Below are 18003 nucleotides of genomic sequence, written 5' to 3' on the forward strand. Positions count from 1 at the left end.
GTGCTGCTGGAGATTATGGAGATCAAATTCCCCAACAAGCTATCCTTGGTACCACCATAGGTATCCGGGGAGAAAATTCAAGCATCTAGCTGTCCTGCCCACAGTCAGTGCCAGGGGCTCTGCTTCTAGTCCCAGGAGGGACAGGGGGAGTGAGAAGAGGGAGGGGCAGAGAGAGCATGGGAAAGCAGAGGGAAGGGGAGGCCGTGGAGCTGAAGAGGGGGGTGTCATTGGTATTCTGAGGAGTCCCCCAGTGCTAGGCAGCACTCAAGGCCCACCCCCTGGCACCAGGCTGCACATTCATCAGCAACAACCCTGGCCAGTGGGCCCTCTGAGCTCCCAGCAACGCCTGTGTTTTGCACATTGGTTTTTGTGACCAGTGTGTCCATTCACAGTGCCGCTCCTCCCCCACACGGCATCCAGAGAGTCCCTGACTTGCTTTTCTTAACCCCTGAATCTGCTGTCTAACCTCCATCTGTCCAGCTGCAAAGTCAGCTCCTCCTCTGTGCAGGGAGCAGGAGCACCATCAGAGACAAAACCCAATCAGGGCTTCCAACAGGGACGTGGTTGTGGTCCTTTGCCCCTCATTCTGCCTCCAAAAAAGAGCTTCCCTCCCCCACTCTCATGCTTCTGGCATCCTGTCCCTATTGTCCAATTCCCAGGCCCTCCTCCTCGCCCCTGGCCCCACGGGAAGTCCCTCTGGCTGTCTAACTTCCATCCGTCCAGTTGCAGCAGCATCCTCCAGCTCCGCGAGCGCTCGCTCCCGCCCCTCCAGCCCTCCCCCTACTCCAAGTCCCCGGCTTCTCTCCAGAACCATGTCCTACTTCGCACGTCCTTGCTCTCTCTGCTGCCTCTAGGAACCGACGCAGAGGAGGCAGCGGTAGCGTGACCTTCCCGAGCCCCCCGCGTCCCTGGACAGGGGGCGGGGGCGGCCCCGGGGAGGGGCGGGGCGGGGACGAGCGGAGGAGTGGAGAAAGGGGGTTTTGTGCGACGCCCGGCGGCCCGGCGCCCTCTTCCGAACGTCCTGCGGGCCCGGCCCTCCCTGCGCCCGCGCAGTCCTCGCCGCAGTCGGCCGCAGCCGCAGGACGGAGCGTGGACCCGGAGGAGAGCCCGGAGGAGAGCCCGGAGGAGAGCCCGGAGGAGAGCCCGGAGGAGGCTGCAAACTTGGCGGTGCAGCACCCTCGCAGCCCCGGCCGCCTGCAGGTAGGTGAGCACGAGCGCAGCCGGACCACCGGGACCCGAGAGGCAGGGAGCCGGGGGCGCCGCCAGCCGCCCGTGGTCCGGGCCCCGCAGCTCTGGCCTCCCGGGGCTCGGGCGCAGGCCACCTGCTGACCCTGACAGCCCCCAGGCGCCCCTCCGCTGCGTGCGGCCCCTCCCGCGCCCCCGAGTCCACAGATGATAGGAACGCCCCCCGTCCCTGCGGCCTCCTTGCTGCGCCCTGGGGCGCCAGCCCCCGGCTCAGGCTTCCGACCTTGTGCGGGGCAGGCGGGCGGCGGGAGGAGCAGGAAGCAGCCCCTCATTGGAGGCCCCTCCGCGGAGCCCCGGGACAGCCGACAGCGGAGCGGGTGGTCGGGGCGCGGACTGGTGCTGGAGTCCCAACTCTGCCACTTACTTGCTGTGTGACCTTGGGCAAGTTAGTTGACCTCCCTGAACCTCAGGTTTCTCTTCAGTGTGATGCATAGACCATATTTTTCTCAAAGTTAAGGTTATCCATGCGAAGCCTGGATAACTCAGGTGGATGGTCAGTCACCAGAGCTCCAGTTACTCTCCTGCTTTCCTCTCTAGCACTGCCAGGGGGCTGGAGACCCCCCACCCCCAGGTCCTTTCCCCTCACCCTCCTATGGGAATAGCTCTGCCCACATGCTTCCAACAGGACCAAGAGATTTGCCATCAGTTTTGTTAGCACCGTTAATATCTGCATGACTTCTATTCCGGATAAGAGCAGTAAGATCAAGGGACACTGTTACCCATGGACCACCCACCCCCACTCACCCTGGCCCCACAGCATTACCAGCACCTGTGTTTTCATGGCTAACTTGGCATCATCCACCTTTCAGATTCTGAACTAAGAGGAGCTACAGTAGCTCAGTTGTGATGTCGCTAATAGTATTACTAGTTGTGCGTCCAATAAATAGGACTATTTATGCAATGTCTTTAGCTGGTCCCACAAGCTCTGCTAACGCCTGGCTGCTGTCGTGTAAGGTCAGGGTGCTGCTTGCACGGCCACTAAGGGGACCATAAGAGCTTCCCTCCTGCTGACCCTGCTAGCTACAGGAGCCTGGTTCCTACAGGGAGGACCCTGCACAGCCAGCAGGGAAGGGGGGGTCATTTAGCATGGAGATGGTAGGTATTGGATGTGTGTACGCATATGCATGGACACACACACACACACACACACACACACACACACACACCCTGGTCCTGATCTTAATCCTCTGTGGATTGGGTCTACAAAGCCTGTGAGGAAGATGGGCTCCGTGATCAGACAGGAATAACATATCAAGAGAGAAGTTTCCTGAACAGCTTGGGAAGCTCAAGGCAAGGGCAGAAATCCTGGAGCTGGAGCAGGAAAGGATGAGCTGGAGAGAGGGATGGTGTGGATCAGGGAAGGGACAGGAAGCCTGTCGATGCCAAAACTCTCCAGGTTAGGGACGGAGAGGGTATCCTGCTCTGGAGGACAGCAGAGGGGTGAAGGCCAAGCTGTTTTCCCCTTCCCCACCCCAGGTCTGACACTGGTGGCAGAGGAGAGGATGCAGTAGTGTTCTCAGGACACTTGGCTGTACCAGGATGGGGCTGAGGCCCAAGCAATGGGGTGGGGACAATGCAAATGTCTCTGATCATGAGAACCATGTAATCCAGGTGCCCTCTTGGCCCCTCTGGTTAGTGACTCCCATTCCTGGAAGTGGGATGGCTCCCATATTTCAGGGTATCAGGCCTTCATCAGCCTCAGACTTTCTCCCTTTATTCCCTCACCTTCAAAACAGAGGTAAAAGGGCAGGCCAGGGTGCTGGTCCCAGAGTGGCTCCAAATATATGGGTTTCTGGGCCGTCTGTCAGAGAGCTGGGACCCAGGTCTATGAGCAGCTCCAGCTCCAGCCTGAAGAGAGGGGAGGGAGGGCGCCAGAAAGGGGCCTGGCCCAGGACCTGGCACAGCTCAGATGCAAGGCAAACAGTCTGCCCAGTACCCAGCTGGCACCGGCTTCTTAAACCAAATGGTCCCTCCTTCTACCCCAGAAGGCAGTCCTCCCAAGTGCCCCTATACCCAGAGCTGGTCTCAGCACCCTCTGATCTGGCCCCAACAAAAGACACCCTGGACATCTGGCTCCTGTCACTCGTTCTCCAAGTCTGAGGAGGACCCTGAGGAAATGAAGCCCAGCCATAGCGGGAGGGATGGAGGTGTTGTAGGTGGGGAGGCATTCCAAGGAGGATCTCAGATCCCTGGGAGGATTTGGGAGAAGAGAGGTTTCCCAGCAGTTCAGGCTCAGAAAGTGGAACACATGCATGAAGGAAGAGCCTAAGAGGGCAAAGAAGATGGAGGTTGAACCATGGGCCTGGAGTGGGAATGAGCCTCTAGGAAGTCCTGCCTCTAGTCTAACCTGCATCCCTCCTGCTGCATCATTGGCCTATGCCATGGCAGACCTGGGTCTCTGTGCTTTTCTACTAGCCCTTACAGATGTTGTTGGACACTAGCTCTGAAGCCTTCCCTCCCGCAGGCACATTGGCCTGTTACCTGACTTGGCTTTGCTGGGAACCAGGGTCAGCCCTATCCTTCTCTGGGTCCCTTTTCTCAGTGTCACCCCCCAACACCCCCATCCCTCCATTATGAAAGTGTAAGTGCTTTGAGATCTTCAGAGGACTATTCTGGGTTCTCAGGGTGTTTGAGAGCCAAGGGCAAGAGGGAGATGACCCCTCCCATTTAGTCTCCCCCTCCCTTAGACCACCCCCCAGCCTAGGGCTGTGGTGGGGGAAGGGAGAGGCTGGATGGAGGCCAGACTGGCAGAGACAGAGGCTTTGTCCCAGCTGGTTTCTGAGCCAGGAGATCCGGTGGGAAAGCCCGTGCCAGGCAGAAAGGAAGGCTGGGAAGAAGAAGTGAGAAGGCAGCCAAAGGGGGGGGGGGGAGTGGAGGATGCTAAGGGTAAAGAGAAGAGTTTCCTTGTAAGTACTGGTGGGGTGGGGGGGGTCAAGGAGGGGTATAGCTAGAGAGAAGGTGTCCATCACCCAGGTTCAGTCTAGGAGGCCCTCCTGGAAGAGGCTGGGTGGGTATGGTACTCAGGGAGGAAGGGGCGGAAAGGAAAAGTTGGCAGGGTTCTGGGGCTCTGGGTTCAAGGAAGGAGTCTGGCACTGTGAAGACCAGAGGGAATGAAGTATGATAGCACCCACCACTCATGCTATAAGCATTTATTGAGCTCCTACGGTGTGCCTGGTTCTGTGCATCTGTGCAGTGCTTATAGGATAAAAGGCATTCTAGAACCCGGAGCCTCATCACCACCCAGGTGCTGTCCTACAAGTCAGGAAACAAAGGCCTACAGAGGTTAATGAATTAGCCTTAAGTCACACAGGAAGTTGACTAGAACCCAGGTCTTGGTTCCAAGGAAGAGTCCTCTGGTGGGGAGACAGAATCAAAAACAAGGGAGTTAACGGTGAGGTTGGGACAGTGGGCTTCTTGGGCCACCATATGTGTGAGTCCACATGGATGTGGTCAGGAGCCGGGGGAAGTCCATCCTAAAGTCTAACCCCAGCTTTCCTCCTCAAGTCCCTCCACCAGCCCGAGCATGGCCCCCCTGTTCCTGCCCCTGCTGGCAGCCCTGGCCCTGGCCCGGGGCCCTGTGGGCTTAGCTGATGCCCTGGAAAGGGACAGCTCAGGTAAGCAACCACACTCCGCATCACTGTCTCTGTCTCCTGCATCTCCTCTGTGGAAGAGGGTGGCCTTGGAGGACCCAGGGAGAGATAGGATAGAGGGCACTGTGGGGAATGATCTGGTCTGGGATGCTTGGAAATAAGGGATAAGCTGCTGACTCTGGGTAGGGCAGGCAAAATTGGTGGTAGGACTGCCAACCCCTAGGGCATGGGACCAATGAAGGGGGCTGGAAGACAGAACAGGGGTAGAGTGGGGAGAAATCCCGAAGGTGAGTCTGAGGGAAACTGAGGGGAAACTTTAAGGCCAGGGCTGGGGCCAGCTTAGATCTGGAGTGGGCTCCAGGGGGTCCTGGGATGGTACCTACCAGGCCACTGTCCACAGGGCTGGCACTCCATGTGGGATGGCTCCCATATTTGGGGACAGATCTGGAGAGGGAGTGGGATGGGCCTGGGGTCCTAGAGGCAGGCATGTGGGGCCCTGGGGGCAGTGGTGGCTGGGATCCTGGGGCGAGCTTGGAGACCGGGTGGGACCCTGTGGACCAGGTGCCAAGTTCTAGCCACTGGCCTGCCCACCCACCCACAGAGGACCGGGCCTTCCACGTGCGCATCGCGGGTGACGCACCACTGCAGGGCGTGCTGGGCGGCGCCCTCACCATCCCTTGCCACGTTCACTACCTACGGCCGCTGCCGGGCCACCGGGCTGTGCTGGGCTCCCCGCGGGTCAAGTGGACCTTCCTGTCCGGGGGCCGTGAGGCCGAAGTACTGGTGGCTCGGGGGCTGCGCGTCAAGGTGAGCGAGGCCTACCGTTTCCGTGTGGCACTGCCTGCCTACCCGGCATCACTCACCGACGTGTCCCTGGTGCTGAGTGAGCTTCGGCCCAACGACTCCGGCATCTACCGCTGCGAGGTCCAGCACGGCATAGATGACAGCAGCGATGCCGTGGAGGTCAAGGTCAAAGGTGAGGGGCAGGACCCAGGCAGGTTCCCCCAGGGTGGGAGCCCACAGTGTGAGGGGGGAGCAAATGCTCTGGAAGGCACCCAGTGAGCTAGAAAAGGAGTGGGTAGACAGACCTATGTTACCTCCTTTCTCTCTTGGGGTGGACAGACTCCTGTGCACAGCCTGGGGCAGGGCCCTCAGCGGTAGAGAGAGCACAATGTGAACTTTACCCTCGTGTACAGGGGAGTGCCAAGGAGGGTGAGAGGAGGTCAGGGTGGGGTGATCATGCCTCAGGGCTCCTCTCTGCCCCTCAGGGGTCGTCTTTCTCTACCGGGAAGGCTCTGCCCGCTATGCTTTCTCTTTCGCTGGGGCCCAGGAGGCCTGTGCCCGCATTGGAGCCCGCATTGCCACCCCGGAGCAGCTCTATGCCGCCTACCTCGGGGGCTATGAACAGTGTGATGCTGGCTGGCTATCTGACCAGACCGTGAGGTGAGCAGGGTTGGGACGGGGGATCCTGTGGACCAGGAGCTTCTAGTTGTGTCTGGAAGTGGCAGTGGGCCCTGGTTCTGCCAGGTCAGCCATCCAGGACCCCCTGCCCCTGGGGGTGTCTCTGCAGAAGAAAACAATTGGCTGCATGGAAAGGCAGTGTGGTTCAGGAGGGGCATCCCTGGATAGCTCCCTGATGGAGGCATCTGTACTCGCTCCCAGGTATCCCATCCAGACACCACGAGAGGCCTGTTACGGAGACATGGATGGTTTCCCTGGGGTCCGGAACTATGGAGTGGTGGACCCAGATGACCTCTATGATGTCTACTGCTATGCTGAAGACCTAAATGGTGATTGGGGGTGAGGGGTTCTCAGAGCCCCTTCTCCGGTGCTTTCCAGAGGTCCTCCTGGGGCCTCTGCTGGACCTCATGTGTTCAAGCAGGCATCCAAGGGGGCATCCAAAGGAACAACCCGTGTCCCACCTTCCAGATACTGTCATGGAAGCAGGTTCATGGCCAAAGCCTCCGACAAGTGGTGGGAGACCGACTTTGAGTTTGACTCTGCTGCCACCTGCTGTGCATCTCTCTACTTCGTAGCATCTCTGGGCTGTACTGTGCTTCTTTGCAGTCTGAGAAAGTTGAGCCAGGCCCCTCTGAGTAATAACATCTATCCTGAGGTTTTACCTGAGCTTTGACCCTGAAATAGGGTAGTTGACTCCATGTCACAGATGCAGAGACCAAGGCCCAGAGAAGCCAGCCTAGGGTCTCTACGGGAGCCCAGGGTGGATGGGGCTCCTGACTTCCTGGTCACCCGGCCTCCTCTTCCTCTCTACCAGGAGAGCTGTTCCTGGGTGCCCCCCCAGACAAGCTGACGTTGGAGGAGGCACGGGCTTACTGCCGGGAACGGGGTGCAGAGATTGCCACCACGGGCCAGCTCTATGCAGCCTGGGACGGGGGCCTGGACCGCTGCAGCCCGGGCTGGCTGGCCGATGGCAGTGTGCGCTATCCCATTGTCACACCCAGCCAGCGCTGCGGTGGGGGCCTGCCTGGTGTCAAGACGCTCTTCCTCTTCCCCAACCAGACCGGCTTTCCCAACAAGCACAGCCGCTTCAACGTGTACTGCTTCCGAGGTGAGCCGGCCTTCCTGCAGAGGCCGAGACCACCCTCCTTTAGTCAGAGACAGACTTGAGCTCTGAAGTTTCCCCCCTCCCCCCAGCTCAGCTTGGCACCTAGGGTTCTTACTCTGGTTCTGCCCTCTGTCTTGTGCTGTGTAGCCTCAGGGAGCACCTGCATCTCTGCATCCCCTCCCCTACCTTCTCTCCAATCCATGACTCGCCTCTCCCATGTCACTCCATATTGGGTGATCGGAGAGGTTTCCATTGCTGGTCTGCTCATGAGTAGAGCAGGGATGATAGACATTCTCAGAATGCAATGAATGATCTGCTCCAGTTAACATAATGCCTTCAAGAGCCCTGGGGGGGGTGGTGTTCAGAACCTTCAGCTTGAGGGTGTCAGATTTTTAACCACCAAGTATTGATGGACAGACACAATTCCCCGCCCCCCCCCCCCCAGGGAGCAGGTCCTCAAGGACACTGGGTGTAGAGATGGTTTATCTGACCACATCTTCTATTGGGGGCTTATAGGAATGCAGTGCCTGGGACCCCCAGAGACACAGGGCCCAGACCTAGGGGGACTGACAGTCAGGGAGGCAGTGTCAGGGGGTGTCTGGGTCCTCACCTCAATCGTGAGTCTGCAGTACTGGTACAAGGGTTGAGGCAGAAATGAAAGGAGACTACACAGCCTCGACCTTTGGGGAGCTCCTGGTCTGAAGGGGAAAGACACTGCTTTTGCCATGGGAGCCCCCAGTCCAAAAAACAATAAGCTTGAAAAGAGACTGAGAGAAAAGCATTACTTCTATTGGGGCAGATCTCCAAACATCCTTAGCCCAGGGCGAGGGAGTGGTGGGGAAGTGAAGCCCCTAGGAAGGAAGATCCATCTGGAAAAGCCAGTGCAAGAGGGTTGATGATGACGATCATAATTGTAGTGAATATGTCTTATGCATTGCTTATGATTTTGTGCTGAGCACTGTTCCAGGGAGACATGGAAGGAGGAGCTGAATGGAGGGGGAGGAAGGATGACTGGTTGGGAACAGGGACAGGCAGGCAAGGGCACAAGTTTGCTAGTCTGGCAGGAGCGAGGCTCACCAGAGCAGGTGAGGGGGCAGGACGTTCTGTGCTGTCATGTCTGGCTGAGCACAGACAGCCCTCAGGGCTTTTCTTAGCCCAATTTCACTGTCACTTCATTGGCTTTCTGATCTTGGTTCTCCTCTTCAAAGACAAGGTAATCCATCCTAAAGCTCCAGTTGTTTGGAGGGAGCAGCTCCTGGAAGGATGGAGCAGCCCCTTCCTTTGCTCTCCGGCCCCAGTGCTGACACCCTCAGCTGGTGGCTGCCGAATGTCCTTCCTGCGCTCCACCCTCTAGCCCTCCTGGGTAATGGGCCACCTGTCCATCCTTCTTGTCTCTATCCCCTTACTCAAGGGACTGTCTCTCTCCGGAGCCTTTCCTGACCACTCCATCTAAAGTAGTACTTCCCACCATTCTATCTCCTTACTCTGCCCAATTGTTCTTTATATAGTAACATAATATATGTTTACTGGTTTATTACCTATAGTTAGGCTCTAAACTCCCTTAGGACAGGAGGCTTGCTGTTTTTCCTCCACGGTGTCCTCAGTGCCCAGAAGAATGCTTGGCATGACACATAGTGGGCCTGTGATTAATGCTTGAGGGACACATGATGAACTCCCACAGTGCTCCCTGGGTCCTGTGAGTCCTTCACAGGGAAGATGAGTGAGAATTGAGAGAGTCTCATGGTCTTTGAGTCTAGTCCAGAGACTGTGGGTCTCTCCCATGGCTGAGGCTGGAGGGCAGCGCCACCTGCCTAACCTCCCATTGACACTTCCCTCCTGACACAGACTCTGCCCAGCCCTCCGCCATGCCTGAGGCCTCTGACCCAGCGTCTGACCCAGCCTCTGATGGGCTGGAGGCCATTGTCACAGTGACAGAGACCCTGGAGGAGCTGCGGCTGCCTCAGGAAGCTGTGGAGAGCGAGTCCCGGGGAGCCATCTACTCCATCCCCATCGTGGAGGACGGAGGTGGTAGAAGCTCCACTCCAGAAGACCCCGCAGAGGCCCCCAAGACCCTCCTCGGTAACTGGAGCCCCTGTCAAGAGGAGTTGGGGGTGAAGGTGTCCAGGGTGATGCTGGGCTTACGGCTGGCATGACTCGTCCTGTCCCTTCTCAGCATCTTGGTGATGCAGGGCATCTCTCCAGGACTTTCCCAACCCTTGCCTTTGCAGCACATTCCACTCCCAACTCTCTGGGTCTTGGAAGGAGGGTGCTCCCTCCTTTGTGTCCTCCTCCCCCTTACCTACCCAAAATAGACTTTAGAATTTTAAGCCTACAAGAGTGAGTGAGATACAACAACTGGGTTTTTTTCCTGGGCTAATGACAGCTCACAGAGCTTTCACCAGGTAGCCTCAATATTGCTGTTCAAGTTGGAGGTCTTCCTGTGGGGAGCAGACAGCCTGTCCCAGGGGCAGGCTCCCCCACCTCACCCTCCACAGCCCCTTCCTCCCTCCTCTTCAGTCTTCCCGGTTGGGGGCTGGTGCTGTCCCTGGTGCTGAACCATCTGTGCTTTGTCTAGAATTCGAAACGCAATCCATTGTGCCTCCCCTGGGGTCCTCCGAAGAGGAAGACAAGGCTTTGGAGGAAGAAGAGAAATATACGGATGAAGAAGAGAAAGAGGAGGAGGAGGTGGAAGATGAGGCCCTATGGGCCTGGTCCAGTGAGCCCAGCAGCCCAGACCCACAGACCCCTCTGCCCACTGAGCCAGCCCTAGAGGAATTACTCTTCCCTGCCTCTCCACCACCAGCGAGTGCAGTCCTACAGCCTAGGCCATCACCACCTTCCGACGGAGAGCCAGAGGCTCCCAGGCCTCCAAGGGTCCTTGGGCCACCCACTGAGACTCTATCCACTCCCAGGAATGGGCAGCTGGCATCCCCACCACCTTCAGCTACGGCTGGGGAGAGAGAGGTGGGGGTGGAGGCTGGTGGTCCTGAGCTGACTGGGGTCCCTCGAGGAGAGAGTGAGGAGACAGGGAGCTCTGAGGATAGCCCCGCCCTGCTTCCAGCCACACGGGCCCCTGAGAGTGCCAGGGAATCGGAGGCCCCCTCTGAAGAGAATTCTGGAAGAACTGTCCCAGCAGGGACCTCAGTGCGGGTTCAGCCAGTGCTGCCCACTGACAGCGCCAGCCAAGGTGGAGTGGCCGTGGCCCCCTCATCAGGTAACTTTGCCCAAGGCTCGACTTTCCTCTTTCTCCTCCTTCCCTTTCTCCCCCTGAAGCTCTGGGTCACATGATCTCTGGTCCTTTACCCTCATTGCCCCAGCCTCTCCTGTCCTTTGCCTTCATTCTCCTACACACCTTTACCTGGGTGTCCAGTCTTGGATGCTGCACTTGTGACTTCCATCCCAGCTCTCTGATTTCTCACTTCATGACCCCCAACTCCATGGCCCCACCGTTGACTCCAGCCCCACCACTAACCACCTGGGACCTTTTCCTGCTCTTGGCTCTCCACCCGTGACTCAGCGGCCCCACAGGCCACCCCCCATCCTCATGTACCTTAGGTGTCCTGGGTTCCTATTGTATTCTCCAAGGCCCAGGCCTCCGCTCTTGCTGCCCCTTCCCCTCCACCTGCCCCCTCCCCCTCCTGTGTGCCATCCCCCTCAGCCCTCCCACTGATATCAGGGAAGCCTAGGATTCTGTCCCTGCCCCTTAGCCTCTGGGGTCCAGGAGAGCCCTTATCCCCACAGAGCCTTAAGCGACTACTTCTGTGAAGTATTTTTTCGACTGTTTCATGGAAAACAAGCCTTGGAAATAAATCTCTATTAAACCACTTTATAACCAAAACTCTGGCCCCCTCTGTCTCCACCCTCAGCTGCCTGCCCTTTTCATTCCTTGGATTTGTGTCGTGGGCAGCTCTCTGATGCTTCCCTTTGGCCCTGCCTCTCCTCTCCTCTCTCCCATCTCTCCAAGCCTCTCTGCCTCCTCTTCATCCTCAGCCAGTGCCCTTTCCTGTCCTCCATCTAACAGCGCTCACTGGTCCTCAGCCTCCCCTCTCAGGCTGTCCTCTGTCTTCCTCCTCACTGCCAAGAGCCCAAATCTGACCGTCAGAGAAGTCATTGTCCATCAGCCCAGGGACTGCTGGGAGTTGTAGTCCCGCACCCCGATGGGGAGAAACCTCAGCCAGAGAGAGAGAGTGCACATTTGTATTCATTTCTGATCCATCTCAGTGGCTCCCATCTAGAGCCATATACAGACTAGTGACGGAGAAAGTCTATCTGAGCATAGAAGCCCATGCCTGGCATCCAGGTGCCCCAGCCTCCCCCACCACAACTCAGCAGGGGGATGGGATCTAAGTTTCATCCCGCTGCCCAAAGCCATCCCCTCCTCCACTGACTCCTGCACTAACAACCATCTCACCCCTAGGAAGAATGGTCTCACCCTCTCTGAACCTAAAGGATCTCAAAGTCCCTAATGCTACAGAATACACAAAGCGGGAGGCGAGGATGGAGAGGAAATATAGAGGGGGAGCAGTGGAGAGTTAGGTTCTGGGGTCTCAGAGAAGCCCTGCCTACTCAGGGAAGGTTGAGCTTCCCCGTGGAGAGCCCTGGAGAAGGCTGGGGTCCTGTCAGCCCCAGGACCACCCTTGCTAGATGGTCCAGGGTGGGGTAGGGGCCCATGAACCACAACAGGCTTGCCCATTCCAACCATTGGCTCTCTGCCCCACTGGCCTTGGAGTTCAGTGCCCTGTGGGTTGGGAGGGGGTTTGGTGGGAAGAGAAGCATCAAGGGAAGTCTCTGCGGTACCTTAGTTACCCCACCTGGAGGCTGAGGGACGTCCTCTGGTCTGCTACTGCACCAGGAGGGAAGAACTTTCTGGTTGTAGAAGTCATTGGCCTCCAGAGGGGGAAGAAGGAAGAGCAGAAAGTCTCAGGAGGAGTGCCTTCACTTCCAGTCTGTTGTCCTGGCTCAGGTGCTGCCACCCACAGCCCAAGGAGGGACCTAGTGGCCTGGGTGCAGGACCAAGTTTGGAAGTCTCTGCCCCCCAGGGAAGTGTGAGGAATGGAATGGGCTTCCTACCCTCTTCCTACCCTCTGTGGGTCCTGGTGCTTAGTGGGTTACATAAAACACCTCCCCTCCCCCTTTGCCCAGGGAGCTAGTGCTACCAGCTTGGAAGAAACTGTTGGCAGGAGGGGAGATGATGGGTGTGTGTGTGCTGGAACAGCTGATTCATTTCACCCAAAACAGCTAGGTCATCCCAGCAAAAATCTTGGAATCACCTCCAGCTTCTCCTCCCCCTACCTCTGCTCTCATCCCCACCAGGCAGAGGGAAGCACAGTGGGCCTTGCCTTTGGTTGCCAGGGTATGGCAGGGTGTGAAGAGCCCTGCTCAGGAATGTTTCCCCTCCCAAGCTGAGAGCCTGGCCCTGCACTGTCAGTCTGTGGGGCCATCCTCCTCTTCCTGGACCAGAAGGAGTGAAAGCTGCCTATCCAGCACCCAGGCCTGGTCTAAGGGCAGCCACCTAGGAGCATGGGATCCTGGGATCCAGAGGGAGCAAGTCCAGAGGAGAAGGCAGGTGACCCAGCCAGAGGACAGATGGCAGGCCTTCAGTGTAGTGTGTTAGTCTAAGAAGACTTTCCAGGGAGAGAGGGCCAGAAAAAGGAAAAGAGATGGATTGGAGGGGATTCTAGGCTGGGGAATGTGCAGAAAGCCCAAAGTGGAGGGGAGTCTGGGGAGGAGAGAGAGTCTGGGAGATAAGGGGAGGCAGGAGGCTGCGTGATGTTGAGAGTGCATGGAGCCAGCAGGGCAGTGGGAGCCTCCAGCTTCATTCCTGGGGGTGGGGTTTGATGATTAGGGTATGGAGTTAGGCAAATACATTGATTGCTCACTATCAGCTTCTGAGGTTGACTCTATCTGGTAGAGGGCAGGAGGAATAGCTAGCCCCCCCCCCAATTAGGTCCCAGAGCAGTAAAGGTCAGGCCACACCTGTGTTGCTGTGGTGATGGTCCTCTTCTCAGGTAGCACTCGGGCCACCTAAACTATACAGAACTGTACAGAAACCTGGTACAAACACAAGGGGGTGGGAACTGACCTCCAAGCTCAGAGAGGTAAAGTGACCTGCCCAGTGTCACTCAGCAGAGCCAGGAACCAGATAAGAGTCCAGGTCTCATGATTGACAGCTCAGTATCTTTCCCTTTTGTGGGGTTGGGTCCTGAGGGCCTTCCTGGCCACTTTCCCCAGCCCATTCCATAGCGTCCACACTGGTGGGCAGGGCAATGGCCAGTACAGGGTTGAGTCAAAGCTGAAGTGAGAGGTTATGGGGGTGGTGGTCCATGTGGGAGAAAACCCCAGAACTTAGGGCTGGGCTGACTTTCAAGGTACTGTGATAGCTCCCAAGACAAGGAGATTGGGGCTGTGGGCTCTCTGAACCCTCTCTGGGGGGCTCAGGATGCAGAGCTGTGCTCCCCTGCTCCCCCCACCTCACTTCTCTCCCCCCTCAGGTGACTGTGTCCCCAGCCCCTGCCACAATGGTGGGACATGCTTGGAGGAGGAGGAGGGGGTCCGCTGCCTGTGTTTGCCTGGCTATGGGGGGGACCTGTGTGATGTTGGTGAGTGTGTTGAGGAGCAGGGCTGGGGTGGGGGTAGACCTGAAGCCTGGACCCTGCCACCATGTACTAGCTCTGGAGCGAGGAGGGAGGGCACTGGTTTGGGCCTTGTCATTAACAAATCTCCATTTTAGTCAAATCATGTAACCCTACCCTGAGCCCTACCCTGGATTTCCTCGTCTGTTAAGTGGAACCACACAAGCCTGTCTCAAGTGGTCCCCGTGCAAGGAGTGCACAGCATACCCCTTGCGTCTGGCAGGCAGTCCATACCGGCTAGTTCTCTCCTGGCAAGAGAGGAGGGCACAGCCCCTCCCTAGGATGGAGGATTGTGGAGACCGGGGCGAGGACTCTAGCCCTCACCCTCACTGGTCCCTGGTACTCAGAGGAGGAAGCCATTAAGGATTCCTCCCACCAGGGCCCCAGGTGCTCCTCCTCGCCCCCCATCCTCTGCTGGCTCTCTGGCATCTGCTGGGGCAGCAGGAGGAGCCCAGTCCCTTCTGAGGGACGTGGCCCCTCCGGCCCCAGTGACCCACCCCTCTGTGCCCCAGGCCTCCGCTTCTGCAGCCCTGGCTGGGACGCCTTCCAGGGGGCTTGCTACAAGCACTTCTCTACCCGGAGGAGCTGGGAGGAAGCAGAGACCCAGTGCCGGATGTACGGCTCGCACCTGGCCAGCATCAGCACGCCGGAGGAACAGGACTTCATCAACAGTGGGCTGGGGCTGGGGCTGGAGGGGACCTCATCACCTGCTCTCTCCCACTCACTCATTAACCAGTCATTAATCACGAGTGAGTGTGTGAATTAATTAACTCCCTAATTCATTAACCCGGGAGCTCATTACTTGGTTTGCTTTATTCATTCATTCATTCTCATCTCCGTCTCCCTCCTTCCGTTGCACGCCACGCGAGGGGCGTGGGGCTCCGGCAGCACCGGCTGGGGGCTGTGGCAGGAACGACACCTGCACCAGCCAGACGCCACCCGCGGCCCCTCCCCGCCTCGCAGCCTCTGCCACCGCCATCTACTTCCCCGACTCTGTCCTCGGTTTCCCTTTCCCGGCCCCGCTGGCATATCTCTCCTCCCCACCTCTTCCTTCCGTCCGCGGGCAGAGGTCGGACCGACGGATAGGGAAGCAGGGAAGCGCGGGCCGGGTCTGGCGGGACCGACCCCCTCCCCCTGCCGTAGGCCGCCGGCAGCGGGGAGCGGCGCCACCTGCTGGCAGCAGGGCTCACTGCACACACCCGCGTCCGCCGGCGCTTCCTCCCCAGGTCGGTACCGCGAGTACCAGTGGATCGGACTTAACGACCGGACAATCGAAGGCGACTTCTTGTGGTCAGATGGCGTCCCCCTGGTGAGAGGCTCCGGCTGCCCCTCGAGCTGGCCAGGTCGCTTCTCCCAAGCACTTCTGCCCTCCGCCCCCAGTGACCCATCACTTGCCCTCTTTTTCTGGCGGGTTCTCTGTCCCTCTTCTCCTGGGCAGGCCTCCCTTTCTTGCGTTCCTCTCTCTTCTCATTATCCCTCCCCATAAAGCCTGTGACTGTCCTTGGGCCCCCACTCCTCATCCCCCTTGCTGGCTGTCTCCTAGCACTCCTCCCACCCTCCTTCTTAGGCCCTCCAGGTCCATCCCTCCCCCTCACTACACCCTCCACCCGACCCCCCAGCTCTATGAGAACTGGAACCCTGGGCAACCTGACAGCTACTTCTTGTCTGGAGAGAACTGCGTGGTCATGGTGTGGCACGATCAGGGACAGTGGAGTGATGTACCCTGCAACTACCACCTGTCCTACACCTGCAAGATGGGGCTGGGTGAGGCCAGGCAAGGGGGAGGAGGGGAGCGCCAGGGGACCCAAGCCGCATGTGTGTAAAAGGAGGGGGAAAAGCTACGGAGGAGTCAGAAATGTGTCCCAGGCCACTGGCAAGGAGATAACAAATGAGGTGCACTCACTAGGAACCTCTGCTCTTTTTTGCATCACACTGTGGCCCTCCCCCTCCTCCTCCTCCTGATTCTGGGAACTGTCACCCACAGAGCCAGGCTCCCAGTTCTTTTTTTTTTTTTTTTAAGATTTTATTTATTTATTCATGAGACACACACAGAGAGAGAGAGAGAGAGGCAGAGACACAGGTAGAGGGAGAAGCAGGCTCCATGCAGGGAGCCCGACTCAGGATTCATGCCTGGTCTCCAGGATCAGGCCCTGGGCTGAAGGTGGTGCTAAACCACTGAACCACCCTGGCTGCCCTAGGCTCCCAGTTCTTGACTGTGTCTCCCCTGCAGTGTCCTGTGGGCCTCCACCAGAGCTGCCCCTGGCTCGAGTGTTTGGCCGCCCACGGTTGCGCTATGAAGTAGACACGGTGCTTCGCTACCGGTGCCGGGAGGGGTTGATGCAGCGCAACCTGCCACTAATCCGCTGCCAGGAGAATGGTCACTGGGAGCCACCCCAGATCTCCTGTGTGCCCCGCAGGCCTGTGAGTGCCAGGAAGATGCAGGTGGGGAGCTATCCAACAGTAGCCCTGGGCTCTAGCCCAGCTCTGCCAGCCCCTGGCTGTGTGACCTTGCAGTAATCGCTGCCCCCCTCTGGGGCAACAGGAAGGAGGTGGTGGTGAGCTGGATACTCTGGGGTCCCTTTCAGTGCTGATGTCCAAGAGCATTGGCCACACCCTGGACTCCAACGTGCTGAGCCAGGGCTAGTGTTTGGATGAGATCAGGGGTCAGGAGGAGTAACACCAGAGGGCAGGCTCTGAGAAGAGACACAGGGAGGAGCCCAGGACAGAGGGTGAATGTCTACATCTTTCCCAGGCTCGGGCTCTGCACCCAATGAAGGCCTCAGGAGGACAACAGGGGAGGCTACTGGGACGCTGGCAGGCACCTTGGATGCCTCCTTCCAGGCCCTCTCTTGGTCCTCAAGGAGCAAGGCCTTGAACAACTGCTGCCCCCAGCACTGCCCTCTCTCCCACCCTCTTCCCATCACAGGAAGTGACCACGTGAGGGGTGGAGCTGGAGTCCAGGTGGCAGTGCCTGGGGGGTCTGCAGGCAGTGCCTGGGCAGCTCCACCCTAGACTAGACCCTCTGGCCCCTACCCTGGGCATCAGAACCCCTTCGGCAGGGGAGGGGGGAGTCCCAAAGTGCCTCAACTGCCCCTCTCCTTGCCAGCCAGCCTGTCCCCTCCTGTCCACTCCATTCCTCTGGGAACTCCTGGCCCCCTTACACTCAGATTTCCCAGGAAATGGGTCTGCAGGATGGAGAACCAGTAAAACCAGCCTGAAATAAAGCTGCATTTGAGCAACTGCAATCAAGCAAGTTTGATGATTCTGTGGGAGAGGAAGAGAGGAGAACGGGCTTGGGCTGGGCTTCCTGGGATAAACAGATCCTATGCAGTGATGAGCTTCTGAAGGTCAGAGAAGTCCCCAAGATGTCAGCAGAGAGAATGATGTGGGCACCTCATAGCTGCCCAGGACGGGATTTATGGGGTGGAGGAGCTCACTGGGACAGGGGGCCAGTGTCAGGGTGTCTGGAAAGAGCTGGAGTGCCAGGGTGCCCAGTTGAGCAGACCTGGACAGTCTGGGGACAGAGGGCCCACAGAGCAAGGCTGGGAGGTCGGTGCCCTGGTGGTTCCGTTCTGAAGTTCCCAGGGAGGTGTTCTCTCGAGCCTGAGGGTTAGGGTGAAGGGAATGCAGGTCTGGGGGCCAGACTGCCGCAGAGGGAGCAGGGACGCGGGAATGCGGCAGCCAGACAAGGGCCCTGAAGTCTCCCCAGCCTTGCTGGCCGGCTGGACTCCGGGAAGGACCTTGGCGGGTCTCCGGACTGTGACCGGCAGAGGGCGCTGCGGACGCGGGGACGGCGGCCCGAGAGAGCGCTGTGCGCGTGCGCGAGTGGGGCCGTGCCAGGAGCCGCGGGGCCCCGGAAGGCCGCCAGGGGGCGCCGCGACCTCTGGCTCCGAGCAGCCGGGGCGGGGAAGGGGGAGGGGGCCGCGGGGCGGAGGGCGACTTCCGGCCAGGCTGCGCTGGCCCTGGGGCC

At 58.6% G+C, this 18003-nt stretch overlaps 1 protein-coding gene across 3 annotated transcripts; it reads left to right on the forward strand.

Annotated features, from left to right (window-relative positions):
• The first annotated feature begins 785 nt into the window (after window positions 1–785).
• BCAN (brevican) lies at window positions 786–17278 on the forward strand. Of its 3 annotated transcripts, none has more exons than XM_025997336.2 (14): window positions 786–1200; window positions 4750–4859; window positions 5437–5811; window positions 6104–6278; window positions 6498–6625; window positions 7111–7404; window positions 9247–9480; window positions 9977–10615; window positions 13893–14000; window positions 14546–14704; window positions 15260–15342; window positions 15653–15797; window positions 16264–16475; window positions 16786–17278. In XM_025997336.2, the coding sequence occupies exons 2-14, from the start codon at window positions 4769–4771 to the stop codon at window positions 16906–16908; spliced, it is 2766 nt and encodes a 921-aa protein (XP_025853121.1). In that variant the 5' UTR covers window positions 786–1200; window positions 4750–4768; the 3' UTR covers window positions 16909–17278. The 3 variants fall into 3 exon arrangements, with proteins under 3 accessions (XP_025853121.1, XP_025853122.1, XP_025853123.1); XM_025997337.2 differs by having other exon boundaries at window positions 16264–16454; XM_025997338.2 differs by lacking the exon at window positions 16264–16475.
• Window positions 17279–18003: the final 725 nt, after the last annotated feature.

This window comes from Vulpes vulpes, chromosome 13 (genome assembly GCF_048418805.1).
Source record: "Vulpes vulpes isolate BD-2025 chromosome 13, VulVul3, whole genome shotgun sequence".
Taxonomy (NCBI): Eukaryota; Metazoa; Chordata; class Mammalia; order Carnivora; family Canidae; genus Vulpes; species Vulpes vulpes.